General features: G+C 44.6%; 1 protein-coding gene across 2 annotated transcripts in view; it reads right to left on the bottom strand.

Moving 5' to 3' along the window:
• Nucleotides 1–26549, bottom strand: part of pleca (plectin a) — a 132186-nt gene that overhangs the window by 43592 nt on the left and 62045 nt on the right. Inside the window, exons 3-7 of one of the 2 annotated variants that reach the window (XM_072370791.1) lie at nt 20414–20475; nt 16597–16611; nt 14089–14178; nt 10298–10375; nt 1658–1750 (exon numbers count right to left, since the gene is read on the bottom strand). In XM_072370791.1, the coding sequence (XP_072226892.1) occupies nt 1658–1750; nt 10298–10375; nt 14089–14178; nt 16597–16611; nt 20414–20475 (338 nt within the window). The remainder of the gene's footprint in view (nt 1–1657; nt 1751–10297; nt 10376–14088; nt 14179–16596; nt 16612–20413; nt 20476–26549) is intronic. The other variant, XM_072370792.1, reaches the window with a different exon arrangement.

The raw sequence follows: 26549 nt of genomic DNA on the forward strand, positions 1-26549 counted from the left end.
CACGGTGGAAACGTGTGCTGTGGTCAGACCCATCAGTATTCCACATCTTTGGTGGAAGAAATGGAGCAAAGAGCAAAAGCAGCATCCAGCCTGCTGTCAGCAACCAGTCCCTGCAGCCAGGCTCTGTGATGGTATGGGGTTGGATCAGGGGGCAAAGCTCATTTCCACTTCTGTGACGGCAGCATTAATGCAGAAAAGCTCACTGAGATTTTACAGCAACATATGCTGCCTTCAAGGCCACATCTTTTCCTGGGACGTCCCAGCATTGTTCAAGCAGACCATGGAAAACCACATTCTGCCACATTCCAAAGGCCTGGCTGAGGAAGAAGAGGTACGGGTGCTGGACTGGCTGCCTGCAGTCCTGACCTGTCCCCAGCAGAGAAACAACCACCCCCCCGCACTGCTGCACCTTAAGACCTGTTTAAGGAGGAATGGGACAAAATAACAGCTGGAACTCTGCATCACCTGGTTTCCTCAGAGTCAGAACGGCTTTAAGTGTTGGCAGAAGGAAACAAAGTGTTTGGTCATTATTTGGTATAATTCGGTCATTATTTGGTGTAATTTGGTCATTATTTGGTATATTTTGATCATTATTTGGTATATTTTGATCATTATTTGGTGTAATTCGGTCATTATTTGGTGTAATTCGGTCATTATTTGGTATATTTTGATCATTATTTGGTATATTTTGATCATTATTTGGTATATTTTGATCATTATTTGGTGTAATTTGGTCATTATTGGTATTCAGACGTGTTTGCAGGAAGAATGGGACAAAATAACAGCTGGAACTCTGCATCACCTGGTTTCCTCAGAGTCAGAGCGGCTTTAAGTGTTGGCAGAAGGAAACAAAGTGGGAAAAGGTTCACTGACTTTATGGGATGTTGCAGGTCTGAGGTGTAGAAATGATGTTTGTTAACAGATGAAATGAAGCTGAACAGGAAATATATTGAGTTCATATTGAATAAGAGTCTAAGTAAATGTAAAAATCAGTGTTGTTTACTTTAATTTCCCATGTTAAATGGATAATTAGCCCGTGTTTATAACCTGAACTCAGAAGTCTGGCTGCATTTGAGGTTTGTTTGAGTCACAGCTGCCACGTCTCCTGCCAGCTCTCTCATGGGAATCACTGAGTCACACTGAAGGACGCAGAAAAACATCCCAACATAACCATCACCCTCATTAAAGCATCAAAGAATCTTCATTTACTCCCACTCTGCCTTTCCAGACTCTCCCAAACCAGCAGCTGAAGGAACCTCGAGCTCATCTGGCCACTGATAAACGCTGTCCTCTGATGCAGTTTCACAGTTTATGTCCTGAGCTGTGGAGCCACTGTTTGGGGGAAACTCCAGCATTGCAAAAGACCGCAAAATAAACAGCCTCTCTTCCAAAAAGAAAAGGAAAAAGAAGGATAAATAGCTCTCGTGTTTATAAAGTCAAGAACTTGAGAAGTGATGGTAGCTGCAAGAGAAACAGACTGTTGCCAAATGTCCAATAAAAGCCATTTGGAAGTGATTGGCTGCTGGACTGGAGCTGCTTTGAGTGTCAACATTAGATTAAACTGATCCAAACAGCAGCAAACAGCAGCAAACAGCCCTCTCTTTCTGCTCACCGGGACACGATGAAATGAAGGTCAACAGCATCAACGCTGCGTTACCTGGAAGTGAAGGATGATGGTCCAGATCAGGCCCAGGGTCAGCTTGGGGTTTCCGTCCGCGATGTCATCGTTCCTGATGTTCACCAGCTTCACCTGAGAGTAGAAGAAGTAGAGAAGAAGCTGAAACAATCCGACTGGTTTCCTGCAGGAGCTTCAGCTCGTGGCTCTCCTCAGGTTCAATAGAAACTAACGTTTTCACAAGTTTATGAAGAAGCTGAAACAATCCGACTCGTTTCCTGCAGGAGCTTCAGCTCGTGGCTCTCCTCAGGTTCAATAAAAACTAACGTTTTCACGAGTTTATGAAGAAGCTGAAACAATCCGACTCGTTTCCTGCAGGAGCTTCAGCTCGTGGCTCTCCTCAGGTTCAATAAAAACTAACGTTTTCACAAGTTTATGAAGAAGCTGGAACAATCCGACTCGTTTCCTGCAGGAGCTTCAGCTCGTGGCTCTCCTCAGGTTCAATAAAAACTAACGTTTTCACGAGTTTATGAAGAAGCTGAAACAATCCGACTCGTTTCCTGCAGGAGCTTCAGCTCGTGGCTCTCCTCAGGTTTAATAAAAACTAACGTTTTCACAAGTTTATGATGAAGCTGAAACAATCCGACTCGTTTCCTGCAGGAGCTTCAGCTCGTGGCTCTCCTCAGGTTCAATAAAAACTAACGTTTTCACAAGTTTATGAAGAAGCTGAAACAATCCGACTCGTTTCCTGCAGGAGCTTCAGCTCGTGGCTCTCCTCAGGTTCAACAGAAACTAACGTTTTCACAAGTTTATGAAGAAGCTGAAACAATCCGACTCGTTTCCTGCAGGAGCTTCAGCTCGTGGCTCTCCTCAGGTTCAATAAAAACTAACGTTTTCACGAGTTTATGAAGAAGCTGAAACAATCCGACTCGTTTCCTGCAGGAGCTTCAGCTCGTGGCTCTCCTCAGGTTTAATAAAAACTAACGTTTTCACAAGTTTACGAAGAAGCTGAAACAATCCGACTGGTTTCCTGCAGGAGCTTCAGCTCGTGGCTCTCCTCAGGTTCAATAAAAACTAACGTTTTCACAAGTTTATGAAGAAGCTGAAACAATCCGACTCGTTTCCTGCAGGAGCTTCAGCTCGTGGCTCTCCTCAGGTTCAATAAAAACTAACGTTTTCACAAGTTTACGAAGAAGCTGGAACAATCCGACTCGTTTCCTGCAGGAGCTTCAGCTCGTGGCTCTCCTCAGGTTCAACAGAAACTAACGTTTTCACAAGTTTATGAAGAAGCTGAAACAATCCGACTCGTTTCCTGCAGGAGCTTCAGCTCGTGGCTCTCCTCAGGTTCAATAAAAACTAACGTTTTCACGAGTTTACGGAGAAGCTGAAACAATCCGACTCGTTTCCTGCAGGAGCTTCAGCTCGTGGCTCTCCTCAGGTTCAATAAAAACTAACGTTTTTATGAAGAAGCTGAAACAATCCGACTGGTTTCCTGCAGGAGCTTCAGCTCGTGGCTCTCCTCAGGTTCAACAGAAACTAACGTTTTCACGAGTTTATGAAGAAGCTGAAACAATCCGACTCGTTTCCTGCAGGAGCTTCAGCTCGTGGCTCTCCTCAGGTTCAATAAAAACTAACGTTTTCACAAGTTTATGAAGAAGCTGGAACAATCCGACTCGTTTCCTGCAGGAGCTTCAGCTCGTGGCTCTCCTCAGGTTCAATAAAAACTAACGTTTTCACGAGTTTACGGAGAAGCTGAAACAATCCGACTCGTTTCCTGCAGGAGCTTCAGCTCGTGGCTCTCCTCAGGTTCAATAAAAACTAACGTTTTTATGAAGAAGCTGAAACAATCCGACTCGTTTCCTGCAGGAGCTTCAGCTCGTGGCTCTCCTCAGGTTCAACAGAAACTAACGTTTTCACGAGTTTATGAAGAAGCTGAAACAATCCGACTCGTTTCCTGCAGGAGCTTCAGCTCGTGGCTCTCCTCAGGTTCAATAAAAACTAACGTTTTCACAAGTTTATGAAGAAGCTGGAACAATCCGACTCGTTTCCTGCAGGAGCTTCAGCTCGTGGCTCTCCTCAGGTTCAATAAAAACTAACGTTTTCACGAGTTTATGAAGAAGCTGGAACAATCCGACTCGTTTCCTGCAGGAGCTTCAGCTCGTGGCTCTCCTCAGGTTCAACAGAAACTAACGTTTTCACAAGTTTATGAAGAAGCTGAAACAATCCGACTCGTTTCCTGCAGGAGCTTCAGCTCGTGGCTCTCCTCAGGTTCAATAAAAACTAACGTTTTCACGAGTTTACGGAGAAGCTGAAACAATCCGACTCGTTTCCTGCAGGAGCTTCAGCTCGTGGCTCTCCTCAGGTTCAATAAAAACTAACGTTTTTATGAAGAAGCTGAAACAATCCGACTCGTTTCCTGCAGGAGCTTCAGCTCGTGGCTCTCCTCAGGTTCAATAAAAACTAACGTTTTCACGAGTTTATGAAGAAGCTGAAACAATCCGACTCGTTTCCTGCAGGAGCTTCAGCTCGTGGCTCTCCTCAGGTTCAACAGAAACTAACGTTTTCACAAGTTTATGAAGAAGCTGAAACAATCCGACTCGTTTCCTGCAGGAGCTTCAGCTCGTGGCTCTCCTCAGGTTCAATAAAAACTAACGTTTTCACAAGTTTATGAAGAAGCTGAAACAATCCGACTCGTTTCCTGCAGGAGCTTCAGCTCGTGGCTCTCCTCAGGTTCAACAAAAACTAACGTTTTCACGAGTTTATGAAGAAGCTGAAACAATCCGACTCGTTTCCTGCAGGAGCTTCAGCTCGTGGCTCTCCTCAGGTTCAATAAAAACTAACGTTTTCACAAGTTTATGAAGAAGCTGAAACAATCCGACTCGTTTCCTGCAGGAGCTTCAGCTCGTGGCTCTCCTCAGGTTCAATAAAAACTAACGTTTTCACGAGTTTATGAAGAAGCTGAAACAATCCGACTCGTTTCCTGCAGGAGCTTCAGCTCGTGGCTCTCCTCAGGTTTAATAAAAACTAACGTTTTCACAAGTTTATGAAGAAGCTGGAACAATCCGACTCGTTTCCTGCAGGAGCTTCAGCTCGTGGCTCTCCTCAGGTTCAATAAAAACTAACGTTTTCACAAGTTTATGAAGAAGCTGAAACAATCCGACTGGTTTCCTGCAGGAGCTTCAGCTCGTGGCTCTCCTCAGGTTCAACAAAAACTAACGTTTTCACGAGTTTACGAAGAAGCTGAAACAATCCGACTCGTTTCCTGCAGGAGCTTCAGCTCGTGGCTCTCCTCAGGTTCAACAGAAACTAACGTTTTCACGAGTTTATGAAGAAGCTGAAACAATCCGACTGGTTTCCTGCAGGAGCTTCAGCTCGTGGCTCTCCTCAGGTTCAACAAAAACTAACGTTTTCACGAGTTTATGAAGAAGCTGAAACAATCCGACTCGTTTCCTGCAGGAGCTTCAGCTCGTGGCTCTCCTCGGGTTCAACAAAAACTAACGTTTTCACGAGTTTACGAAGAAGCTGAAACAATCCGACTCGTTTCCTGCAGGAGCTTCAGCTCGTGGCTCTCCTCAGGTTCAACAAAAACTAACGTTTTCACGAGTTTACGAAGAAGCTGAAACAATCCGACTCGTTTCCTGCAGGAGCTTCAGCTCGTGGCTCTCCTCAGGTTCAACAGAAACTAACGTTTTCACGAGTTTATGAAGAAGCTGAAACAATCCGACTCGTTTCCTGCAGGAGCTTCAGCTCGTGGCTCTCCTCAGGTTCAATAGAAACTAACGTTTTCACAAGTTTATGAAGAAGCTGAAACAATCCGACTCGTTTCCTGCAGGAGCTTCAGCTCGTGGCTCTCCTCAGGTTCAATAAAAACTAACGTTTTCACAAGTTTATGAAGAAGCTGAAACAATCCGACTCGTTTCCTGCAGGAGCTTCAGCTCGTGGCTCTCCTCAGGTTCAACAGAAACTAACGTTTTCACAAGTTTACGAAGAAGCTGAAACAATCCGACTCGTTTCCTGCAGGAGCTTCAGCTCGTGGCTCTCCTCAGGTTCAACAGAAACTAACGTTTTCACGAGTTTATGAAGAAGCTGAAACAATCCGACTCGTTTCCTGCAGGAGCTTCAGCTCGTGGCTCTCCTCAGGTTCAATAGAAACTAACGTTTTCACAAGTTTATGAAGAAGCTGAAACAATCCGACTCGTTTCCTGCAGGAGCTTCAGCTCGTGGCTCTCCTCAGGTTCAATAAAAACTAACGTTTTCACAAGTTTAAGAAGAAGCTGGAACAATCCGACTCGTTTCCTGCAGGAGCTTCAGCTCGTGGCTCTCCTCAGGTTCAACAGAAACTAACGTTTTCACAAGTTTATGAAGAAGCTGAAACAATCCGACTCGTTTCCTGCAGGAGCTTCAGCTCGTGGCTCTCCTCAGGTTCAACAAAAACTAACGTTTTCACAAGTTTACGAAGAAGCTGAAACAATCCGACTGGTTTCCTGCAGGAGCTTCAGCTCGTGGCTCTCCTCAGGTTCAATAAAAACTAACGTTTTCACGAGTTTATGAAGAAGCTGAAACAATCCGACTCGTTTCCTGCAGGAGCTTCAGCTCGTGGCTCTCCTCAGGTTCAATAGAAACTAACGTTTTCACAAGTTTATGAAGAAGCTGAAACAATCCGACTCGTTTCCTGCAGGAGCTTCAGCTCGTGGCTCTCCTCAGGTTCAATAAAAACTAACGTTTTCACGAGTTTATGAAGAAGCTGAAACAATCCGACTCGTTTCCTGCAGGAGCTTCAGCTCGTGGCTCTCCTCAGGTTCAATAGAAACTAACGTTTTCACAAGTTTATGAAGAAGCTGAAACAATCCGACTCGTTTCCTGCAGGAGCTTCAGCTCGTGGCTCTCCTCAGGTTCAATAAAAACTAACGTTTTCACGAGTTTATGAAGAAGCTGAAACAATCCGACTCGTTTCCTGCAGGAGCTTCAGCTCGTGGCTCTCCTCAGGTTCAATAAAAACTAACGTTTTCACGAGTTTATGAAGAAGCTGAAACAATCCGACTGGTTTCCTGCAGGAGCTTCAGCTCGTGGCTCTCCTCAGGTTCAACAAAAACTAACGTTTTCACGAGTTTATGAAGAAGCTGAAACAATCCGACTCATTTCCTGCAGGAGCTTCAGCTCGTGGCTCTCCTCAGGTTTAATAAAAACTAACGTTTTCACAAGTTTACGAAGAAGCTGGAACAATCCGACTCGTTTCCTGCAGGAGCTTCAGCTCGTGGCTCTCCTCAGGTTCAACAGAAACTAACGTTTTCACAAGTTTATGAAGAAGCTGGAACAATCCGACTCGTTTCCTGCAGGAGCTTCAGCTCGTGGCTCTCCTCAGGTTCAACAGAAACTAACGTTTTCACAAGTTTATGAAGAAGCTGGAACAATCCGACTCGTTTCCTGCAGGAGCTTCAGCTCGTGGCTCTCCTCAGGTTCAACAAAAACTAACGTTTTCACAAGTTTATGAAGAAGCTGGAACAATCCGACTCGTTTCCTGCAGGAGCTTCAGCTCGTGGCTCTCCTCAGGTTCAACAGAAACTAACGTTTTCACGAGTTTATGAAGAAGCTGAAACAATCCGACTCGTTTCCTGCAGGAGCTTCAGCTCGTGGCTCTCCTCAGGTTCAACAGAAACTAACGTTTTCACAAGTTTATGAAGAAGCTGAAACAATCCGACTCGTTTCCTGCAGGAGCTTCAGCTCGTGGCTCTCCTCAGGTTCAATAAAAACTAACGTTTTTATGAAGAAGCTGAAACAATCCGACTGGTTTCCTGCAGGAGCTTCAGCTCGTGGCTCTCCTCAGGTTTAATAAAAACTAACGTTTTCACGAGTTTATGAAGAAGCTGAAACAATCCGACTCGTTTCCTGCAGGAGCTTCAGCTCGTGGCTCTCCTCAGGTTCAATAAAAACTAACGTTTTCACAAGTTTATGAAGAAGCTGAAACAATCCGACTCATTTCCTGCAGGAGCTTCAGCTCGTGGCTCTCCTCAGGTTCAATAAAAACTAACGTTTTCACAAGTTTATGAAGAAGCTGAAACAATCCGACTCGTTTCCTGCAGGAGCTTCAGCTCGTGGCTCTCCTCAGGTTTAATAAAAACTAACGTTTTCACAAGTTTATGAAGAAGCTGAAACAATCCGACTCGTTTCCTGCAGGAGCTTCAGCTCGTGGCTCTCCTCAGGTTCAATAAAAACTAACGTTTTCACAAGTTTATGAAGAAGCTGAAACAATCCGACTCGTTTCCTGCAGGAGCTTCAGCTCGTGGCTCTCCTCAGGTTCAACAGAAACTAACGTTTTCACAAGTTTATGAAGAAGCTGAAACAATCCGACTCGTTTCCTGCAGGAGCTTCAGCTCGTGGCTCTCCTCAGGTTCAATAAAAACTAACGTTTTCACGAGTTTATGAAGAAGCTGAAACAATCCGACTCGTTTCCTGCAGGAGCTTCAGCTCGTGGCTCTCCTCAGGTTCAACAGAAACTAACGTTTTCACAAGTTTATGAAGAAGCTGAAACAATCCGACTCGTTTCCTGCAGGAGCTTCAGCTCGTGGCTCTCCTCAGGTTCAATAAAAACTAACATTTTCACGAGTTTATGAAGAAGCTGAAACAATCCGACTCGTTTCCTGCAGGAGCTTCAGCTCGTGGCTCTCCTCAGGTTCAACAGAAACTAACGTTTTCACAAGTTTAAGGAGCAGCTGATTGGTCTAATTGGTTGTATTTTGGTATTTCTGTCACGATTTACGTTCTGTTTCATGTCTTATTTTGAAAAGTCACTGATCTTCTTCCTCCCGTATCTAGCGTCTGATTGTCTTCCCTGATTCCCAAGTGTTTCCACCTGTTCCCCTTTGGTCCCTCATGTGTTCAAATAGTCTCTGTTTCCCTCGTCTCGTCGCCAGTATGTCGTCTCACCCCATGAGCCTCAGAACAAGCCATCCCATGTGCCATAGAAACCACGAGCCTGCAGCGAGCGTTTCTCCCGCAGCGAGCGTTTTTCTTGCAGCGAGCGTTTCTCCCGCAGCGAGCAGCGAGCGTTTCTCCCGCAGCGAGCGTTTCTCCCGCAGCGAGCGTTTCTCCCGCAGCGAGCGTTTCTCCCGCAGCGAGCGTTTCTCCCGCAGAGAGCGTTTCTCCAGCAGCGAGCGTTTCTTCCGCAGCGAGCGTTTCTCCTGAGGCGAGCGTTTCTCCAGCAGCGAGCGTTTCTCCAGCAGCGAGCGTTTCTCCTGAGGCGAGCGTTTCTCCAGCAGCGAGCGTTTCTCCCGCAGAGAGCGTTTCTCCAGCAGCGAGCGTTTCTCCTGAGGCGAGCGTTTCTCCAGCAGCGAGCGTTTCTTCCGCAGCGAGCGTTTCTCCTGAGGCGAGCGTTTCTCCCGCAGAGAGCGTTTCTCCCGCGGCGAGCGTTTCTCCCGAGGCGAGCGTTTCTCCAGCAGCGAGCGTTTCTTCCGCAGCGAGCGTTTCTCCTGAGGCGAGCGTTTCTCCCGCAGAGAGCGTTTCTCCCGCGGCGAGCGTTTCTCCCGAGGCGAGCGTTTCTCCAGCAGCGAGCGTTTCTCCAGCAGCGAGCGTTTCTCCAGCAGCGAGCGTTTCTTCCGCAGCGAGCGTTTCTCCTGAGGCGAGCGTTTCTCCCGCAGAGAGCGTTTCTCCCGCGGCGAGCGTTTCTCCCGAGGCGAGCGTTTCTCCAGCAGCGAGCGTTTCTCCAGCAGCGAGCGTTTCTCCAGCAGCGAGCGTTTCTTCCGCAGCGAGCGTTTCTCCTGAGGCGAGCGATTCTCCCGCAGAGAGCGTTTCTCCAGCAGCGAGCGTTTCTCCAGCAGCGAGCGTTTCTCCAGCAGCGAGCGTTTCTCCCGCGGCGAGCGTTTCTCCAGCAGCGAGCGTTTCCCCCGCAGCGAGCGTTTCTCCAGCAGCGAGCGTTTCTCCCGCAGCGAGCGTTTCTCCCGCAGTGCCATTTTGTTTGTAAGCTGTTCATAGCCATAGTTTATTTATTGTCTAACGGTAAGTTTCACAGCCTTGCTTTTCCTCCGTTTTCAAGGAGCGAATTTTGTTGTAACCTTCATAGCCATCGAGTGTTTTTGTGTTTTGATTTATTGAAAATATTTCGTGGCACCGTTAAAGGTGAGTCTTTAAGTTATAGTCAAAGTTCCATAGAGCCTCTTTTGTATAGAGTGCTTCTTCTGTTTTATTTTACCTCGTTTTGGAGCGTGTCTTCGTTTCATTAATGGTTCATAGCATTTCTGCTTAGGTTTCCAAAGCCTTTTCTTTGCCCTGCAGTGCCCTGTGTTTATAAAATAAAACCCTTTTGGAATCCAAAGACCCTGCATCTGTGTCCTAAGTCCTCGAGGTCCCTGACAATCTCTGAACAGGAAACAACATAAGATCATTATTTCTGGAACGCCGTACAGAGGTGGGCGGGTTTGAGAGCTGGACAGTTATATTCAAAAGTGATGATATTCTTCTGGAGTGAAGATATAATCGTTTCTGAGGGTTTGATTTCAAAGGCAGAGGTAGAGGAACGTTAAACGGGAGTTTGCCACATAAAAGATGCTCAGAGAACGTTAAGGGAAACAAAACATGCAACTAACAAAGACAAAAGGAAACTTCCTGGTTTCTGCAACCAAATAACGTTCTAAAAACCCAACTCTCTGAGCTGAGTTTACTGAGAAGTAGTTGTTTGTCTTCACTGACCTGTCTGTGTTTGAGAAAGTCCAGAGCGATCTGTACGTTCTGCAGCTTGTGGAAGCGCATCCTTCCTTTCTCCCGTGGCTGAAAGAGAGGAAAGAGGACACCAAACATGAAGAGGAGGCCACATGCGTGCTTTCAAAGAGCCACAAAGTGAAGCCCCATGACCGGGGAGCAGGTGTTTCAGTGTCCGCTGACACAAAGATCTATTTTACCGTGTATCTTTACAGTCATGGTGCTGAAAATCAAAACTGAAAGGAAGCAAATTTGAGGTATGATTCAAATTCTGCATGTTTCAGGTCAAAGCGTTTGGCTTTATCAGATCTCACCGTTCCTTCACACGACCCTGAAATGCATTGGAGATCCAGCCAAGATGTCAGCAGGTAAAAGCATGACGATGAAAGATGACAAGTTTCAGTGATTCTGATTCTATTCACACTGTCAGTTTTAGCCTGAACTCAGTCCAACCCAGCAGATTCATAACTCATGATGGCCATGACATGCACTGGTGCCTGAACTTTTAAGCCAGTCTGCAGCCTGGTTGCAGAACGTCAGCGAGTGGAAATGAAAGAGCCCAGGACCTACAACCATGAAGTCACATGTTTAGACCATTAAAGGGGAACTCCGGTGTTTTTAAACCTTATTTCTGGCATGAAATACGTTCATCTGCTCACCGAGAACAGTTTGGTGAAAGTCGGCGTCCTTCTGAAGATATTTAGATAACTGGAGATCCATATAACGGAGTGAACGGGGCTTAGAGGATGCAGCCTCTAAATAAGGCATCATCTGTCTTTATTTCACCAATACTTTAAGAAGAATGGATGAATGAACGTGTGCTATAGCTCTGTTAGCTCATAGCTGCTGTTAGCTCATAGCTGCTGTTAGCTCATAGCTCTGTTAGCTCATAGCTGCTGTTATGTGGCTACTTGCAGCTATAGGAGAGCTAACGGAGGGATTTCTACACAGGCACTCTACTGGGACCACTTCATCCACACGCCCCCCTGCAGCACAGTTTATTCACTCCGTGCTCTGTGACAGTCGGCTAACTTCACACAGAGTTTGCTGCTGATAGTTTTGTGCAACATGGCAGGATATTTATCAGATTTTGATGATGTGAACGACGACTTTGAGTAAGATGGACGTTCTTACCGGAGTGAATGAGCTGTGCTGCAGGGGGGCGTGTGGATGAAGTGGTCCCAGTAGAGGAGTGTGTAGAAAGCCTCTATAAGCCCCCTGATAGCCGCCAATAACAACAACACAGCAGCTATGAGCTAACAGAACTATAGCACACGTTCATTCATTCATTCTTCTTAAAGTATTGGTGAAATAAAGACAGATAATGCCTTATTTAGAGGCTGCATCCTCTAAGCCCCGTTCACTCCGTTATATGGATCTCCAGTTATCTAAATATCTTCCGAAGGACGCCGACTTTCACCAAACTGTTCTCAGTGAGCAGATGAACGTATTTCATGCCAGAAATAAGGTTTAAAAATACCGGAGTTCCCCTTTAATCTGTAATTATGCAGGTAAATAATTCAGTACCCTGCTGATTTATCCTGATCAGTTTAAAAGAAAAGCACAAATGTCTTTTTAATAAACGAAGATGTCTGATGTTCAGAGGCTGCCTCAGGTTTTCATAGGTTAACCCTTCAGACACAACACTGTTGGACTCATTTATCCGGATCAATAAACTCGATCCATGGAAAAATAAACCTAGAAGAAAACAATCTCTGATGTCTTTTGATTTCATCACTTTAAGTGTTTTCTGAGTTCTGGGATGTTGCTTCAGATGCACGGTTCGGTCCTTTAACTACACGCACACACAGAAGAATTTAGATTTAAAAGGACTAAAGTTAAAGCAGCAACTTCCCCCCGTTCTCCTGATCCTGCCAGCTGACTGACGAAATGAAAGAGGACCATGTTGACACGAAAAGGGGACAGTAAACAGGGGGTGTGACTGCCATCATGCACAACCCAGCAGCCACCTGGGGTGGTGACGCATGCCAGAAGGCGGCCAGCCACAGTGCAGGCGCCACTCACCAACCGCACGTTCCTCACAACGTCACGTTCCCTCGGCTACAGCACGAGCATCGCAAGGGAGGAAGGCAGAGGGGAGAGGTCAGGGCAAAGGTAAGCAAACAGGAATTAGAAAAAGGGAAAACAAGACAGTGCAGAAAGGTTACAAGATGGAAGCAAAGAATGAAATTAGTGTTTTAAGGCACCATCACCACAGGGTGTGTTCCCAAAAGACCAATGCTAAAGTAAGTAGGGTGCATAGCCTCAGCATGTACTGGAATGCCCCAAAACATCTGAAGAATGTCGGTCAACGCATGCAGAAGTGGAGACGAGGACTCCGCCAAATGGTTTCTAACGTTCCTAAAAACATTTAGAGCAGCCGAGGCAACAGTGAGAAGACTTCAGAGCAGGGGTCGGGAACCTATGGCTCGCGAGCCAGATGTGGCTCTTTTGATGACTGCATCTGGCTCGCAGATAAAACTAAATATTCTCACTTGTTTTAATCCATCCATCGATTTTTCATGTCCTGTTCAGGGCTGCAGGAGCATTATTTTAATTGGATGATACTGGACTACGTTGGCAGCGTAAAACAGGTAAACGCCCCCTTTTGAATCAGTCTGCTCGGTCATTAGCTCAAAGCTAACCCTTATCGCTAACGAGTATCGTACATTTCAGGCCGAATGGACTGAAGAATTCGCCTTTGTGGAGAGAGCAAATTCTGCGGTGTGTCTAATTTGCAAAGACAAAATTACATCGATGAAACGGCACTTCGACACGCGCCATGCTACCTTTGCATCAAAATACCCGGCAGGAGACAGCAGAAAGAATAAAATATATTATATGGCTCTCATTGAAATAAATTTCCCAATTTTTTGCTTTCATGGCTCTCTTAGTCAAAAAGGTTCCCGACCCCTGCTTTAGAAGCACCTGCTGTGCATCAGAACAGATGCGATTATCCCTAAAAACGTGCCTCAAATACTCAAAGACTGATTAATACTTGATCCCACGAAAGAAAAACCATGACGACAGAGTTGTCATATGTCATATAGAACAGATGACAATTTTCCACCTGCTTTAGTGAGAAATGTTCCTCCATCCTCCCACACACAGCGCTTCTAGCCTTTCCAAAACAACAGCTTCCTGTTAAAGGTGCTCAGTAACAGCTTTAACCTTTAGGGCAGGGGTCGGGAACCTATGGCTCTTTTGATGATTGCATCTGGCTCGCAGATAAAACTAAATATTCTCACTTGTTTTAATCCATCCATCGGTTTTTCATGTCCTGTTCAGGGCTGCAGGAGCAATTGTCCATTATTTTAACTGGATGATACTGGACTACGTTGGCAGCGTAAAACAGGTAAACGCCCCCTTTTGAATCAGTCTGCTCGGTCATTAGCTCAAAGCTAACCCTTATCGCTAACGAGTATCGTACATTTCAGGCCGAATGGACTGAAGAATTCGCCTTTGAGGAGAGAGCAAATTCTGCGGTGTGTCTAATTTGCAAAGACAAAATTACATCGATGAAACGGTCGAATGTAAAGCGACACTTCGACACGCGCCATGCTACCTTTGCATCAAAATACCCGGCAGGAGACAGCAGAAAGAAAGCGTGCCGAGAGCTACTAAAATATATTATATGGCTCTCATTGAAATAAATTTCCAAATTTTTTGCTTTCATGGCTCTCTTAGTCAAAAAGGTTCCCGACCCCTGCTTTAGAACAACAGGAGCAGAGATAAGGTGAGCGTCAGAAAGGCTGAAGCATCTGGAGTCGCCAAAAGCTCACCAGTGTCTCCCCAGAGAGCACCTCCAGCAGGGAGATGAGGTTGTGTCCATCTCTGAGGTCCTCGTACAGGTCGGTGATGTGTCGCTGCGCCTGCGCAGAAAAGAGAAGAAGAAGAAGTCACCGTCTGACTCAATGTTGAGTGGAAGCTGTTACTCATACATCTAATAAACTGTTAATAATATCACTTCCCTGTTCTGGAATCTGTTAAATAAAGGTTCATACGACTGAGACAAATTACAGATTTGAGTTTTCACTGCGTTTTAGAACATTTCAAAACCGTTAATTCTCATATTCTCATGCCCCCCAGCTCCTGCTGCAGGCCATGGTTCATCTCCCACCTTCACTACTGCAACGCTCTCCTAACTGGTTTCCTAACTGGTCTCCTAACTGGTCTCCTAACTGGTCTCCTAACTGGTTTCCTAACTGGTTTCCTAACTGGTTTCCTAACTGGTCTCCTAACTGGTTTCCTAACTAGTCTCCTAACTGGTTTCCTAACTAGTCTCCTAACTGGTCTCCTAACTGGTTTCCTAACTGGTCTCCTAACTGGTTTCCTAACTGGTTTCCTAATTAGTCTCCTAACTGGTTTCCTAACTAGTCTCCTAACTGGTTTCCTAACTAGTCTCCTAACTGGTCTCCTAACTAGTCTCCTAACTGGTCTCCTAACTGGTCTCCTAACTGGTCTCCTAACTGGTTTCCTAATTAGTCTCCTAACTGGTTTCCTAACTAGTCTCCTAACTGGTTTCCTAACTAGTCTCCTAACTGGTCTCCTAACTGGTCTCCTAACTGGTTTCCTAACTGGTCTCCAAACTGGTTTCCTAACTGGTCTCCTAACTGGTTTCCTAACTGGTTTCCTAACTAGTCTCCTAACTGGTTTCCTAACTGGTCTCCAAACTGGTTTCCTAACTGGTTTCCTAACTGGTTTCCTAACTAGTCTCCTAACTGGTTTCCTAACTAGTCTCCTAACTGGTCTCCTAACTGGTTTCCTAACTGGTCTCCAAACTGGTTTCCTAACTGGTCTCCTAACTGGTCTCCTAACTGGTTTCCTAACTGGTCTCCAAACTGGTTTCCTAACTGGTCTCCTAACTGGTTTCCTAACTGGTTTCCTAACTGGTCTCCTAACTGGTCTCCTAACTGGTTTCCTAACTGGTTTCCTAACTAGTCCCCTAACTGGTCTCCTAACTGGTTTCCTAACTGGTCTCCAGCCTGTGAAACCTCTGCAGATGGTCCAGAACGTGGCGGTGCGTCTGGTCTTGGATCAGCCTAAAAGAACACGCCCCCCCTCTGTTCATTGAGCTCCTCTGGCTGCCCTTAGCCGCCTGCATCAGATCCAAGTCCCTGATGTTAGCTACAAAGAGCTTAATGGAGCGGCTCCATCTACTTGAATGCTCTTGCAAAGGCTTCTGTCCCAACTGGGTCCCTCCGTTGGTCCCAGGATTGTCGTCTAGCAGCTCCTACACCACGCCTAAGACAATCCAAACTCTGTTCATGTGTCGTCCCACGATGGTGGAATGACCTACCGAGCGCTACCAGAACAGGGGCGTCCCTGTCTATCTTCAAGAAGCTCCTGAAAACCCAGCTCTTCAGAGAGCATCTCCTATCCCAGCACTTACCTTGTACTTCCCTCCCCCCTCTATCTCTGCACTTTATCTTTCTGCACTTCCTTCTATGCCTGCACCCTATCTCTACTCTGTCCCCTCTGACAGAGTCGGACTCCTGGGTTCCTTCTATGGAGCTTATTGTTAGCTTTATATAAAGCTGTTATATCTTCATTTGTAAGTCCCTTTGGATAAAAGCATCTGATAAATACAGAAACATAACACATATTCGGCTTTCTTTTGACACACAACGTTAACAAAGATGAACACAAAGAAATGCAACGTTCACACCGACGCCTGCAACATTCGAAGGGAGGAACCAAGTCATTTGTGTAGATATGATACTCTGGAACAAAGTGAAATACCTGAAATCCGAAATGTGGGAGTGTTGCAGATGTTTTATAACAAAGACATTAACCTTCGACCCCTCCTTTGCTATACTGGTGGTTTTTGGAGGTAAAACCGACTCATCTGCATGATATCTGCACAGTTTGCAGAATGCTGGATGAAACCAAAGTGTGGAATTAGATGTGAGTGATTTTATGGGCTAAAAAAGCTCAACCCCTGAAGAATGATGCACATGTTTGACTGAGTCCATAAAATGCCTTAAAATAAAAGAATAAACTTTTATGTTTGTGGCTGCAAACATAAGGCAACAAAGATTTGATCAAAGTAATAAAATCCGAGACTACAACTGAAGAAAAGCAAAGTGCGCATGCTCTTACTGGTAATCAAGCTTTCAGCTAGTCGCAGCTGAACATGTAGACACACACTGCTGTTAGAAAAGACTCCAAGAGTTCAAATGAAAGGGGGGAAAGGTCAGAGGTTAGCAGCAAAGGAGCTCAGTTAACCTTTAAACACGGACATGCAGGCAGAAATGACTGTGTGCCCACTGGGCACAGACAGCACCTACCTCTGCCTTCCAGTGCTGATGGGAAAGGATGGAGGAGAGCAGGAGGGAGGATGGAGAGAAGAAACAGCGTGATGTGAGAAGATGGAAACTTCAGGCACTCGTGAGGGAACAGAAGTTTGATTTGACAGACATCAGACAGAGACACTTTGTCCCCGACTCTCAAACATCCAATGATGCTTGAAGCTTTCTGAATAAAGTTTTATGGATGTAAATATGCTCATAAAAGGGCTTAAATAAAGCAGAATGAAACCTGGTTTTCATCCTCCACATTCTCAAGAGAGTTTAAGATATGTTGTGGCGGTTTTTGATGAGGCTGACCATCAGAACTCGGCTCTTTTCTGGTCTCACAGTCTGATCCCATGACTCTGTCGTGAACGCCTCGAGGGCAGCAAGATGGCTGAACGTCTGGAGTCTCACGGATCAAAATCAGAGGGATTTTCCGACTGCAGACAGAGCTTGTGAGTCATCTCAGACAAAGCCCCGTGCAACAGGACACACATGGACCGGAGACATTCCTCACACTTTGTCACGCTTCAGTTCCAATGAGAAAACAATGATTCGTCAACATAAATGCGCCTCGGAGACACGTAAAAGAAGCCCAAAACAAACCCTGAAAATACGACAATGCGGTCTGTGTTTGTGTTGAAATGATGTGATAAAGAACAAGGATGTGTGTCAGAAAACAACTTTTTCCTCCTGTTGTCGAGGCGCGACATGATTCTAGTTCTAAACTGGTTGGTGGGAAGCATCTGCTTATTGTCACGGTTTTGATCTTCATGTTTTCAGGTTTCTAGGTTTCCAGGTCATGTTTTTTCCCGTCACTTAGCTTCACTCAAGTCACCTGCTTTCTGTTTCCCAGCTCGTCACCTATCACCTCCCCACAGTATATAGTGTCCAGGTTCTCATCACTCATTGCAAAATCCTCACTTTACCTTCCACGCTCACGCCATGAACACTAAGTCTGGTTTGGCCTCATAGTCTTGTTTTGTTTTGCCTTAGTTCTTAGTTTTTTTATATCCAGCTTAGTTTTCTGTGCTTTGCTTTTGGAATAAACCTTGTTTACCTTTTTGAAGTCAGCATCTGGGTCCTCCCTTCCTGCACATTCGAACCTGACACTTATAAATTTAGTAACTTAGTTACTGATAAGCTTAAAGAAACAAGTCCAGTTGCCCTTAAGATGACTGAGAATCTACGACAAATCACACGATCACTTTCAGCTCTCTGTAACTAACCTGTTTATCTCATCATCTCAAGGAAACAAAATGCTGTTTTTGAGATAATATAATCAATTTACAGAAGAGAAAACAGGCTTTGCATTCAAGCTTGCACACCCTACTTACTTCAGAACAACAGCATTAAAACAAACTATTGGAGGCACAAAAAAAATAAAAAATTCATTTTGAAACATTTTTCCCATTTGTTTACATGGTTCATCATTTTACTTCAAATCTTAATGAACAAACAGATAATTCAAACAGGGACAAGATGGTCCCCCCTTTCTAACATAATGTGATTCAACGTAATGTAGCACAACGCTGTGCACTGTAGCGTAATGTAGCACAACGCTGTGCACTGTAGCGTAATGTAGCTCAACGCTGTGTACTGTAGCGTAATTTAGCACAACGCCGTGCACTGTAGCATAATGTAGCACAACGCCGTGCACTGTAGCGTAATGTAGCACAACGCCGTGCACTGTAGCGTAATGTAGCACAACGCTGTGCACTGTAGCCTAATGTAGCACAACGCTGTGTACTGTAGCATAATGTAGCACAACGCTGTGCACTGTAGCCTAATGTAGCACAACGCTGTGTACTGTAGCGTAATGTAGCACAACGCTGTGCACTGTAGCGTAATGTAGCACAACGCTGTGCACTGTAGCGTAATTTAGCACAACGCCGTGCACTGTAGCATAATGTAGCACAACGCCGTGCACTGTAGCGTAATGTAGCACAACGCTGTGCACTGTAGCGTAATGTAGCACAACGCCGTGCACTGTAGCGTAATGTAGCACAACGCCGTGCACTGTAGCGTAATGTAGCACAACGCTGTGCACTGTAGCGTAATGTAGCACAACGCTGTGCACTGTAGCGTAATGTAGCACAACGCTGTGCACTGTAGCGTAATGTAGCACAACGCTGTGTACTGTAGCGTAATGTAGCACAACGCTGTGCACTGTAGCATAATGTAGCACAACGCTGTGCACTGTAGCGTAATGTAGCACAACGCTGTGTACTGTAGCGTAATGTAGCACAACGCTGTGCACTGTAGCGTAATGTAGCACAACGCTGTGCACTGTAGCGTAATGTAGCACAACGCCGTGTACTGTAGCGTAATGTAGCACAACGCTGTGCACTGTAGCGTAATGTAGCACAACGCTGTGCACTGTAGCGTAATGTAGCACAACGCTGTGCATTGTAGCGTAATGTAGCACAAAGCTGTGCACTGTAGCGTAATGTAGCACAACGCTGTGTACTGTAGCGTAATGTAGCACAACGCTGTGCACTGTAGCGTAATGTAGCACAACGCTGTGCACTGTAGCATAATGTAGCACAACGCTGTGCACTGTAGCGTAATGTAGCACAACGCTGTGTACTGTAGCGTAATGTAGCACAACGCTGTGTACTGTAGCGTAATGTAGCACAACGCTGTGCACTGTAGCATAATGTAGCACAACGCTGTGTACTGTAGCGTAATGTAGCACAACGCTGTGTACTGTAGCGTAATGTAGCACAACGCTGTGCACTGTAGCGTAATGTAGCACAACGCTGTGCACTGTAGCGTAATGTAGCACAACACTGTGTACTGTAGCGTAATGTAGCACAACGCTGTGTACTGTAGCGTAATGTAGCACAACGCTGTGTACTGTAGCATAACTTGGAGCTAATTACACACCCAAGTTGACCACAAACCAGCCACAAGTGAGAAACCAGTAGGATTTATTTGATAACTAGGCTAGCTATTAGCACAGTAAAAAAAAAAGGTTTGATAACACCGTGACATGTTCTGTGGTAGACGTTGTCAGTGTGTGACTCATTGACACAGACGAGCTAATAAACTGTTTATTACTGCCCCTATCATCACTCAGCAGGGCAATGATTGTAAAATCCAGTTGAACTTTCCAACACGGAAATGTGAAATAATTCAGACTTCCAAGTTCAAATCTTCTTCTTGTTCTTAAAACACTGCTTTTCTTATTTAATTAAGCTCTATTATTGTTACCAGAGCCAAACGTGCCGTCTTTAAATGTCTTTTGTTGTCCATGTTCCACCAATAACGAGCAGATATGATGCAAATCCACACATCTGATGAGCTGGAATATATAAATAATGAATATTAAAAGAATGACTGAAACCTTTCTCTGGGTCGGAGTGTCTGCTGACGACGGCTTCAGCATCATGGCTGTAAACCTGTTTAACTCTGGTGGTAACATATCCACCGTGGACTCCTGCAGCTTCCTGTTCCCCTGCAGAACCCTGACAGTCTGGATCCCAGATGTGAAACCTGAGTGGGTCCGGCCCACCATACTCCTGAGCGCCAGCTAAAGCGAAACCAGGTGTTTGTGACTCACCTCCTCCAGCGTAATAGTTAATGCAAATAGCCTAGCAATGGCTTCATGATGTGAAGTGATTTGTGTAAAATTTGTTTAGTATTTATAAAAGACCTTCATTCACTGCTCCCAGGAGTGTGACTCAGGCAGAGCAGACGGATCAGTCTGGAGTTTAAGGAGTGTAGTCAGGTCAGTGTGACCTTGAGTCCTCGAATTTCACCCAAAATAGATTAATTTTAAGCAGTAAAAGTTGTTGAAGTTGGATCTTACCTTTATCAGGTGCTTGTTGACCCATTTTGTGAACGTCTTTTTCTGAACTCGGTCTCGTTCATCTGTGGAAAGACAGATCATAAAAGCTCAGTTTACTGTACATACAGCATGGTATTAAAGTCAGTGTAAAGGAACGTAAAGAAAGGCAATCGCATACTCCGACTGTTTAAGATCCTTAATTAATCATTAATTATATGCAAACAAATGTGCATAAAGTTGGTGAATGATCTGCTTTTTTTCCACAGAAATAAAGTCTACTTGTTTCTTCTTGTCCAGTAGATGGCAACATGTGAACATAGATGAAAATCAAACAAAATAACAACATAAATAAAATGAAAACCCATTTTTTTCCGTTTCCCACCCTCAGTTTTCCCACATCCATCCTAATCCCTGCTTTGAGGCAGACTGCCTGAGAAGATGAGTCAAAGAATGTGCCTTAACTGAGCCAAAACCCACAGTAATGTCCTGGTGTTTTTGGAGCTCCTGCAGAAAACATCCCCTGCTGTAAAGATTAAGCACTTAGTCCATTCCAATGATAAAGAACAAGCAGAACAAGCACAGAAGGCCCAAGATGTCTTTAGAGATTCTTAAAAGGTACGGAGAGCATTTAGTTATCTGGTAGCTGGTTCTACCATCATGGAACCAGCGATGAGAACAGTCTGGACTTGTTTGTAGGGATGGCAGAACCATACAAGGTTCCTGAGGGGAACACAGAGGTCCATCAGCCTGTTTGACTGAGTTTAAACAGCTGCTGCAGGCCCAGAAGTCTCTCTGAGGGCAGCATTAGGGACTGGATCTCATGAGTAGAGGAGTGAAATGTGTCCTTTTTGGTTGATGGAACATCTTCTGGACCATCTGCAGTGATGCATGCTGGGACACCTGCAGAAACAGCACTGCAGTGGTGGAGCTGAGAGATAACCATGGTCTGTACCTTCATCCCTGTGGATGTCTCTCAGAGACGAGCTGAGATTTGTGCCGTGGGATCATGTGATGAAAGGTATGAAAGGTACAGCTGGGTCAGTGATAAAAGAAGCCATTACACTAGATAACTGGACCCAAAGATGTGGCGTAACTGAAGGGACTCCAGCACTGAGCCCTGGGGCACCCCAACAGTTTATGTTGCCTGAGATGTTTATCTCAGAGACGGTAAAATGCGGTGGTTTACTGTGTCACTGGTCTGCCTTTACAGCCTCTGTCACAGACAGCAGACAAGCTGATGGAGTGGTTGGATTGTTTGGATCATTTAAAGAGGAAATGTTTGAAAAACAAAGCTTTCAATCATTGTAAACCGGAAGAGAAGTAGCAAAAACAAGCGTTAGCTCTGGGCTTTAGCATAGATAAGAATAATCTAATTATCTACACTAAAAAACACACATAGAGCTTTCCCCAGAGTCCCGGCATATCTGCAGGGACAACATGCCAAAGAAGATGCTGCGGCTGACCCATAAAAGAGCTCCAGGCTGCAGCAGAATCTATTAAAACCTGCGTGTCAGAGCCTGTGTTACTGAAACCACCTCCATATTCCAGCAGGTACTGTTGTTTTCCATCAGCCATGCAGTCCTTCAGCGAGTGACGAGCAACACGACACGCAGCAGAGCTGCGATAAGGACTGGAGATAATGTGATTTACATCAGAGGAGACGGCGAAAGTCGGTGTTCGTTGGTTCTCTTATCAGCCCACACTGTAAAGGATGTTGACTGCAGAGATCAGAGCTCATGCAAGAGAAGAAATCAGATGGAGTTAAAGAGGACAACGCCCATTTCAGGGTGGCATTATGACAATGACTCACACGCTCATGACTTCCAGTTTCCAAACAGAGAAATGAGATAAACCTCAAAAACGGGAACATTAATCCTGCTTCTTAATTTCACCGTGAATGAGTCCGATTATGTGCAAACGGAGGAGGAGACGTGTCGTGTATAAAAGATAAATACAAGGAAAGGCTAACTGTTAGGCCAAAGTTATTACAACACCAAGAAGAGTCGGGTCAGAAGAAGCAGGATGCTACAAGGTAAGAATCTGAATGGATGAATCAGATTTAACTGGGCTGCATTTCTGCTCATTTCATTGCTAGATTTTTTCTGTCCGTTAGGTCCAAATATGAAATATGAGCCCAGCTGACCGACAAAAGGAGGAACAGATACGACATATAAAGGGGTGTGGCTCATTTGATAAAAAGACGGGTAGTTCCACTGCAGCCAGAGCTCCCGCTGAACCACTTCAGAATAACACGAGCAACTGTCTCAGAGCTGAAATGCAAACTGAACCTGAGGAAAAACACATGAAACCGACGTGAAGCAAACTCTACCTTTTCTGTGATCCATAGACTTTAGCATCCCATGATAGTAGGACTCCTCTATGAAGACCCCGTCACTTCCCACACTGCCAGAGGAGTAGTTTCTGACCCTCTGCTCCATCGCTACGCTGCTCTTAGTTCAGCAATCACAACCAAAACCCAAGCTGTGCAGGTTGAGAAGCGATGCTCTTCTGCTTTAAAAGACTTCCACTCAGAGCCTGAAACACGAATCACTCTGAGGGATCCTGTAGTTAAGTGGGAGTGTTCAAGCCACTGATTCAGTCCCTGAACTCTCCATTTGCTGTCTCCGACATTCGGTGCAACTATTTTTTTTCACCAGCTCTTGCAAAATGCCTGCCTGCAGGCTACAGTGTCAGAAGCTGCCATTCATCACAGAGATCTGTGCACAGAAAGGAGGAAGATTCTCCTCCCGGCCCAGCCCTGTTATGTGCAACCTGACCCCACCCACTGAAACACACCCAACAAAAGACCCTCACAGAGCGTGGAACCACTCCTCTGCGTGGATCACACTCGAATCAATACCTTAAGCAACATGAACGTCTCTCAGTTTAATTTAAATTGCAGTAAATGTGGAAATTATGAGCAGGTTTGCATGTTTCAGCCGATTAAACTGCTTCATAATAAATCTAATCAAATGTTATAGCAAAACCCAGAAAAGCAAAGCAAAGAAAATGAAGGTAGTTAAAGATTTACGTTAAAACTCAGATGGGTTAGAGTTTATAAAGGTTGATTAGTATAAAGTACATGAGGGGAATCATAACTGAGGCCACAAGGACAAGATCTTTAGAGACTGATAGGAAGCACTGTGCAAAATCTTGATTCATCCATCATCTGTTTATATCTTGCAAAGGAAATGGGAAAAATATGCAGTGATTTATTCAAACTTAAGTGTAAATACAGTATATAAGTTTTAAAAAAAGAGGTCCGGGCTCTGGGGAGGATTCATTTCAGATCCTGTTCATCTGCTGTAGATAGTTTTTTAGGCCTGACACTTCTTCTTTTGTCCTCCACTTGTCCAGTTTCCTCAAATGTTTTAAGGACACACTGCACACCATGCTGAGATATGCCAAGTTTTCAGCTAATAGCTCTTTGGGAATCACCTTGTTGCTGCAGAAATCCTATTTTCTGTCTGTCAAACTGTGTTTTCTTTGCTGTTTTTCATAGATGCAGCTAAAGAAATGGGAACAAATGATGTGTCTTTGTGACAAAGTGCCTAAAGATCCAGTTTAAAATGGCTTCTTTGCTAAGTTGTCTGTTCTGTGTCGACACAACACTGGTTCATCCCTTGAGTTAGGAGCCTTTTTTCTGCCTGAATGCTTCATAGCTCAGAGTTAAGTGGCTGAACAAAGAAAAAACAAGGACTGAAGATGAGTGAAAAAGCAGAAAATGTCAAAAGAAAAACTCAAGGCAGAAGGGGGTTGTCATCAAAAGATTTCATAAATCATATTTTAACTACTGATTTTATCTATTGTTCTTATTTATTTCTTTTGTTTAAATTTTAAATCATGCTTTTCTCTGTAAAGCACTTTGAATCACATACAAATAAACTCGCTAACGAAGAGCACAAAGCGCCAAAAACAATAAAAAACAGAAGCCCAAAAATGGGAACAAACAACCTTCAATACTTTCACCACAAAGCAGATCTTTGTCCACCAACAACAGCTCAACGCACAACCAAGAGCAGCTCAGATTGTTCCAGGCATGAATCTGCGAAGCTCGAACACAGAGAGGCTGCAGACGAATGTTCACAGCACTATAAAAGTGGAAATAATGAACAGATTACCAGCCCAGAGAAAGGAGGCATTTGTTGCCCAGAACTGTGAGTTCTGGACCAGATTCAACCCTGTGAGAGCAGTCCCTAATTTGGACTAAGCTGTCCAGAAATGGGTCACTAAACCTTTTAACCCCAAACTTAACTGCTCGAGCTTAGCAGCCATTGGTGAAGCCAGGGTGGGGGTGCATGTGAAGCCGGTGGATCTCTGCTCCTGGACACAGAAACAACATCTTCAGATAATCTTCCTCCACCAGGAAGCTTTGTTTCTGCTTCAAACTCTCTGCAACTTCAGTGTTTCCAGTCATGTGTCGGGTAAAAAATGGAAAAAGAGGCCGTCATGAGACTCGGCTTTCAAATGAAAGATTTTAAGAGTTGCTGCAGGCTCCGAGCTGCTTCATGACTCGTGTAAACTGACTGAACGCCGAGTGTTTGTGTGCGGGAGGAGAATCCTTTGCATATTTGTCGTGTAATTATCCCTACAGCCTTAATTAATCTGTCCAACAGCGTGAGCACGCTTCCCTTCCTCTGTGAGTGCAGCTAAATACCTGCAGCACGCTCGGGAACACAGAGTTTGGGGAGACGTGGAGATGTTTCGGATGCCTGCAGAGGGAGGCGGCGTGTTGGGACCTGAGAGGGGAAAGATGCTGATGTTCATCAGGCTTTAAATTTAAAAACAGAAATAAGATGGAAAAATTCAGCCAAGGGTTTGTTGGCATCACTTTTAAATGCCAAACTAGTCGTTAAGTTGAACTTTTTCCACACGTATCATGAACTAAAACCTGCAAATCTCACTTTTTCTTTGCTCGACGTAATCAGAAACACAGTCTGATGCTTTCTGAATTAAAAAACGCTCTTTTTATGGTGTAATTCCGACTTTTAAATGCGATTCTATCCACTCAGAGCCGTGTAGAAACCTCAGTGTCCCCGATTCTGATGACAAGCAGCGATAAAGCCGTCTGATGACACCTGGGAGAAGTTTAACGATGACAGCTTTGCCGTGAGGAGTCGATGCATTCCTGCAGAGGGTGCAGCTCAGCCCAGTGAACAGCCTCTCTGCGATAACCCCAGCCAGCCCGAAAAATTCAGCTTTGCCTGCTCCTTTGTGCAAGTGACAGCATGCGATATCGACCCTCACTAAGGACAGGAATGTTCCCCAGCACTGAGCATCATCTGGCTCACAGATGATGGAGAGAAGAAGGGATGAACCTGGTCAAGGTGAGGAATGAACAGCCTTGGGCGTAACGGGGCAGATCCAACCTGGAGTTTGGCCATGAATATTGGCTGTTATTACTTATTAACCTTCATTTATACGGGTAAAATCTCACTGAGACCCAGGGAGACCTGTTTTAGGGATGCAGCAAAACACAAAGTTACAGATTAACTAAACGTACGAGAGACAAAACAAACGGGAACATATGATAATTAATAATAATTAAATTAAAGAAAAAAGGAACTAGTTAAGTGCAGAACCCCACTGACTGTCTCACCTGCCTTCCTACAAGTCATTTGAATGTAAATGTAATTTATTTCTACAGCCCTTTACAACAGTCCATTTCGGTACCAAAGTGCTTTACAGCAGATAATAAATAAAGAAAAGAATAAGTACAAAACAATAAAATAAAATAACAGTAAACGCAATAAAATACAGCAAAAATTGAATTTGAAATTTGAAGTCCTCTAGTGAAATAATTAACACAAAAGACGAATGAATTCCTCTTAAAACTGATAGCAGAAACACTGAGCTGGACCATAAATCCCATTAAACTATAAAGCATAAAGCAAAGAACCTGAGCCACAGCTCTGATAAAAACATGACTGCTGGTAGAGATTCACTCATCGTTTGTAGTTTATGAAAACCCTCTGTGACATACTTTACAGTAAAAAGACATTTCAGGGTTCAAACGGGTCAGGAAGTTGCACTTTTGCATCTTTTATGTTTTCTGTTAAACACAGTTTAAGTTAAGGAGAATTTCTTTGTTTTTTTTCCAGTTTTGACCCCACAAAATACTCTGAATTTATCTTTATTTTATTCTGAACTCACAGTT

Source organism: Leuresthes tenuis, unplaced genomic scaffold (assembly GCF_036924035.1).
Source record: "Leuresthes tenuis unplaced genomic scaffold, fLeuTen1.0.hap1 SCAF_18, whole genome shotgun sequence".
NCBI lineage: Eukaryota > Metazoa > Chordata > Actinopteri > Atheriniformes > Atherinopsidae > Leuresthes > Leuresthes tenuis.